The sequence below is a fragment of the Parambassis ranga genome, unplaced genomic scaffold (assembly GCF_900634625.1).
Source record: "Parambassis ranga unplaced genomic scaffold, fParRan2.1 scaffold_21_arrow_ctg1, whole genome shotgun sequence".
Lineage (NCBI taxonomy): Eukaryota > Metazoa > Chordata > Actinopteri > Ambassidae > Parambassis > Parambassis ranga.
The window spans coordinates 6,290,667-6,295,704 of NW_021144767.1; the positions used below are offsets into that span (position 1 = coordinate 6,290,667).

The 5,038-nt window shown below is 43.5% G+C and overlaps 1 protein-coding gene across 2 annotated transcripts; it reads left to right on the plus strand.

Moving 5' to 3' along the window:
• The first annotated feature begins 987 nt into the window (after positions 1–987).
• Positions 988–4,523, plus strand: LOC114429723 (mitochondrial ubiquitin ligase activator of nfkb 1-A-like). Of its 2 annotated transcripts, none has more exons than XM_028398370.1 (6): positions 988–1,003; positions 1,564–1,642; positions 3,197–3,356; positions 3,647–3,734; positions 3,815–4,152; positions 4,267–4,523. In XM_028398370.1, the coding sequence occupies exons 3-6, from the start codon at positions 3,234–3,236 to the stop codon at positions 4,465–4,467; spliced, it is 750 nt and encodes a 249-aa protein (XP_028254171.1). In that variant the 5' UTR covers positions 988–1,003; positions 1,564–1,642; positions 3,197–3,233; the 3' UTR covers positions 4,468–4,523. The 2 variants fall into 2 exon arrangements, with proteins under 2 accessions (XP_028254171.1, XP_028254170.1); XM_028398369.1 differs by lacking the exon at positions 988–1,003 and adding an exon at positions 1,031–1,068.
• The last annotated feature ends 515 nt before the right edge of the window (positions 4,524–5,038 follow it).

A 5,038-nucleotide genomic window follows, 5' to 3' on the forward strand; every position in this document is an offset into this window, starting at 1 on the left:
TCACAGGTTCATAACATTTAAATGTTTAGGTAAACAAACAATTTGTTTGTGCATGTCGATGGGTCAGTTCAGAAGCACCATAGGCCGGTTTGGCTTTAACCACAAAAGCAACAAAAACTATACAAAACGAACAAAACAACCAATAATAAAGAATTCAGTCGATACTCTAACACTATGCCTAACATTCGGCCATAAAAGTAACACAAATAGCACGGTCTATTAAAATAAAGACCGGTATTAACAACGTTAGCTTAGCCATTAGCCTAGCGGTTAGCCTATAGGCTTTGTGAATGACCGCGGCACCGCATTCGATAATAAACCAAAGTTCGCAGGGTCAATAAATGACTCGCCGCTGAGTGGATATTTACGGAGATGATTTAGATTCAATCGGCGCGGTTCGTTTGGGTCATGAAGCAGTTTAATCGTTACTTTTGCCAGAATGCTAACCGGAGCACGCCAAGCACAGGGACGGCAGCGGCCATGGAGCGAGAGGAAACGCGGGGTTGTGCCCCGGAAGTTAAAGGGACACACCCCGCCACAATAAAGCGGTGACAGGAAGTGAGACGCTGTCTGTGTTATGTGGGTTGCAAAAGGCTGCATGTTGGAGTGAAGAGCTGCTGTGTTCTCTCTGGTGTTCATTCAGCACAGCTGGAAATAATGCTCCTCATTAGTACTCAGTGCACCACCACCTCCATCCTTCTTTGCTACCGAGTCAGGGTTAGGGAGTTGGCCCCGGAGGACACCGCCCTTCGGCCCTGGAGACCGCTCTCCCCTGTGTTGCCGACAACAGTCTGGATCAGGACAGGAACGGCTAACAGCAATCATATATACTGTAGGAGCCATAGATGGTGGCAGTGCAGCTGTTTTGTTATAAAAAGGCAGCTTTATTTATATAATTTATTTAGAAACAGATGCTCACTGCATTCTATGACGTGGTTATTTAAGAGTCCCAGCTGCTCATCTAAAGCGTCATGTTACCATGGAGACAGAGAGCGGTTCAAAGGTACGTGTCACTCAGCTTTTTGTTGTGTAGTTGTTCAGTAGTTACAGGACAGAAGCAGACATATAGTGAGTACTTTGTTGTGACTTTATGGTGTGGTTTTGTGCTTGTGTTGACATTTTTTTACATTTGATCGAGTGCTTCTTTGACTGTTGTGGTCTTCGACTGTAGAGGGCGCTAGCCGCTGGTAGGACCTTTGTTGCTTGTAACAAACTTAAATCAACAAATTGCTCTCTGTGTTTTATCTTGTATCTATTGGGAGGGATGCCTAAGATTAAAAACATGTAAGTTCTAGTTCAATGTTGATTTGTAGGATTTCCTGCATTATTTCTACAATTTCTGTCCAAAATTCTTTCATCTTGGTGCAAACTGCAACAATTCTCTGCCCTGCATTTAACACACACGTCTAAAACATTTGTATTGAATTTACTTAATCTTGCAGGAGTCAAACTCTCATCAACCATTTATATTTAGACATACAACGTATTAATAATACTGAATTCAGTTTTAGTTCATAAATGCATATTGACTGTTGGTAATTCGTTGTATGTGTTTGTTTTCAGTTTCACACTTTCCAATAAACCTGTTGAGACGAGCGGACTGTCGTCAGAGTCTTAGAAGGAAGACTGGAGCAGACATATAGTGAGTAATTTGTTGTTTGTCGTATGGTTGTCATGGTGATGGGGAATATTTGCGTCACGTGGTGTAGGTGGTGACAACCGGATTCTATTAAAGGGGCACTCACTCACCGTCACAGGTGTTAGGAGGAGAGAAGAAGCTGGGTGGCCACAGTTTTTGTTGACCGCAGCGTGTCGTAACATAACGCAGCACATCATACCGTAACCATAGCGCACACCTTTGCACGTTCATCACCGGGTTATTCTTTTGGTTTATGTTTTCATCTCCCCAATGCAGCGTTTTATCCCATGTCCATGTACTATATCAAACCTCATCAAGAGGCAGAAGGCCTCATTTCACATTAGGCTACAGCGCCTCATACAGAGAGGCAGGGCCCATCTCTCCTCTCATCTGGGACTTTGGAGCTTTGAGGAAGCCGCTATATATACTGCTGCTGTTTAGCTATGTGCAGCTCCTTGTCTTCCGCTGACAGACACAGACAGTGGCATTCTGCTAAAAACAGGTATATGAGCCACAGAGCTGTACGAACCCCTGGAAGATCCATACATTCATATATTATAATATATGAGTGACACATGGTGCTAGAGCAGGCTGTCCTACTGATGAAGTCCAAAACAGGCATTAAATGGCACCAAAACATCCCCAGAAGCTGGCATGTGAGCCACAGATCGCCACATGCCACTAACACAGTCAGACATGGCACTTTGAGATCGCCACATGCCACTTCATCAAGCGAGGCAGGCCAAATGCCACTTTGGGGTAGACCGACAGGATACGGATTCTCATTTAACTGGACTTTTAACACAGACAGTGTGTCAAGTAACAACAAGTGTGGCCAAGTTTACAAGTTATTGTTAAAGTGAGTTTAGTTTAGGGCTGATTGTTAAGGAAATAACATGTAACCACTCAGTAATAGTTAGGGCCCGAGCACCGAATGGTGCAAGAGCCCTATTGAAACCTTAGGGATTACTACCCAACAGGAAGTCCGCCATTTTGACTTTTGTGGCCATTTTTTGCCTATTTGTCACCCTGCTACAAAACTTTTCACGCCTCGCATACTTCATCCAATTGGGCTGAAATTCACTGTGTCCACTCAGGACACCATAGGGAACAGACGCATTCCAAAACTCTTACAAAAGAGTTACGGTGTGGCGGGGGCGTGGCCTCAAAGTTGACCATTTGCCAATACAAAGAAACACAGTATTTTCTGCCATACCTCCAACATACTTCATGCAATGTGGACAAAATCTTACAGTACTGCTATGGACCCGAGTCTGAACAGATATATATGCTAATATGATGACACGGTCATAGCGCCACCTCCCAGCAGGAAATTTCTCTTTTAAACATGTTTTTGTTCTACGTCTCTGGAAATGAGAGGAGAGAAGAGCATAGGACAGGAAACTGCAATGGCCCTGCGGGTCGCAAGGTGCGCGAGGGCCCGCAATGCTGCTTGCAGCTTTAATTTCCACCTGCTGTTGGTTCGGAGTTGAGTACATGGCTAAGATGCAGGAAGATGCATCTCACAGTCCTCTTACATGTTTTATGTTTGTGCAGGATTGCTCTTAGGACCGTGACAGGGCATCCAGAGGAAATGGCGAAATTCTGTCTCGGTTTTTCACTGACAGAGGCACTGTGTCTTGGGGCCGGCTTGGCTGTTTCAGGCCTTTGCTACTATATGTATAGAAAGAAGAAGAAGACAGCAGATGAGCTTGATGTGAGTAAGAATGTATTTCATTAACATTATATAGCAGTAGTCTGCAAAGTGAATTGCGGTTCTGACTGCTAATACTTACAGAGGGACTGTTGCATTCAGTGCATGCTGACAGCTCACTAGTCTCTGACAAAGAAGTACACCATGCAAAAATGCTTGAGAAAAGCTCTCCTACTTGTTTAACTAAAATCCTTTGCAGCCCTTTAACATGTTGTTGGTGATGGTCATGCAGTGTAATGTGCAAGTTTGTAAAACCTCCATGTGCCATCTGACTATGTGTGTGTCATATTCAGAATGCCTCCCACATCAACATAGATGGAAACCTTAAAGACACTTTGGAGGTTACACCAGGAGCACGTCTGCAGTATGCTGTTGTTGAAGGTAACCAGAACTGGATCAATACAAACAAGTGATGATTATGTATTTCCACTTCATACTGTATGTTTGTGTATATATTGTAGGTGTTGTGGAGCCTGTAGGCGAGCCACTGAGGAGTCAGTGTCATGAAGACATTGTTGGTGTGGTGCACAAAGTGGAAGTCACAGAGCCCAGGCTGGGATTGAGCAGCCTTTACTCTGCTCTTTTCAAGAGTCATCAACAAGTGACATCGGTGCCCTTCGTATTAAGGGGTTCGGATGGGACTGCAGTCCAAGTCCATTGTCCACTGAAGGCCTCTGGACTGAACATGGAGATGTTGTACAAGAGGTTTCTCCAGGTCAGCCATGGATTCAGTGTTCTTGGATGGTATTTCAGCGGGGTGAAGTCCTACAGTCGACTGGAGACCGAGGAAATGCTTAGAGTCAGTTACCAATGCTCGTTATTTTAATAGTTAATTCACAACAAAATGTCTGTTGCTTATCACTAATAATTTACATAGTAACAATACATTATGAAAATATGCACCTTTTTTCAGGTGGGCACACGTGTTACTGGTGTAGGCCAGCTGACGCTGGACCCAGATGGCACCCTGAATCTTAGACCCCCTTCTGATGGATCTAAGTACTTTCTGAGCATGGCAGACTATGACACTTTACGAAAACAATACAGCGCTGCGACCAAAGCGTGGAAGCGTTTTGCTGTTATATTTGCTTTAGCCGGTGCAGCGGCACTCTAACAACACGGAAAGCTTCGCTGACAGCGTGACAACGAAAGGAGGGAATCCTGTTGAAGATGGGGAAAATAATCAGGAGAACATCTGTCATCTGCCTCTCTCAGCCATGTAACCGTATACTGTGGAACTGTGGACATGCTGCTGCTACACCTGCTACCAAGCTCTGTCACAACATTTGATGTTATGATTTTATTCTTTTTATGATTTTAATTTCCTTCTTAATTGAGTGTTTTAAAATGTTTTATTCTGTGATTTTATCTTATGTAAAGCACTCTGAATTGCCTTGTGTATGAATGGTGCTATATAAATAAAGCTTGCCTTGCCTCCAATTGTACTGTAAATATCTGGCCATGATGTTCTGTGTCAGTAAAGTATCTCTCTTAATGAGGATGTTTCACTTGTTACCGTTTGCTACTCCATTCATTTAAAAAGAGAAATTCCACCTTCTAACTGTTTACAGGCAGTCTGAAAAGAACAGAACACAATATAGGGGGATGCTCTAAAACCAAGAATCCAACCAACTCATTAAACGTATAAAATGATGAAGATAACACATCGCTTTTGGTTATCCTAA

Bases quoted from the DNA above. Each gene is read 5' to 3' on its own strand.
- LOC114429723 (XM_028398370.1), top strand. From the start codon at position 3,234: ATGGCGAAATTCTGTCTCGGTTTTTCACTGACAGAGGCACTGTGTCTT. The intron at 3,357-3,646 runs GTGAGTAAGAAT...TGTCATATTCAG, and splicing joins AGACAGCAGATGAGCTTGAT to AATGCCTCCCACATCAACAT. The intron at 4,153-4,266 runs GTCAGTTACCAA...ACCTTTTTTCAG, and splicing joins AGACCGAGGAAATGCTTAGA to GTGGGCACACGTGTTACTGG.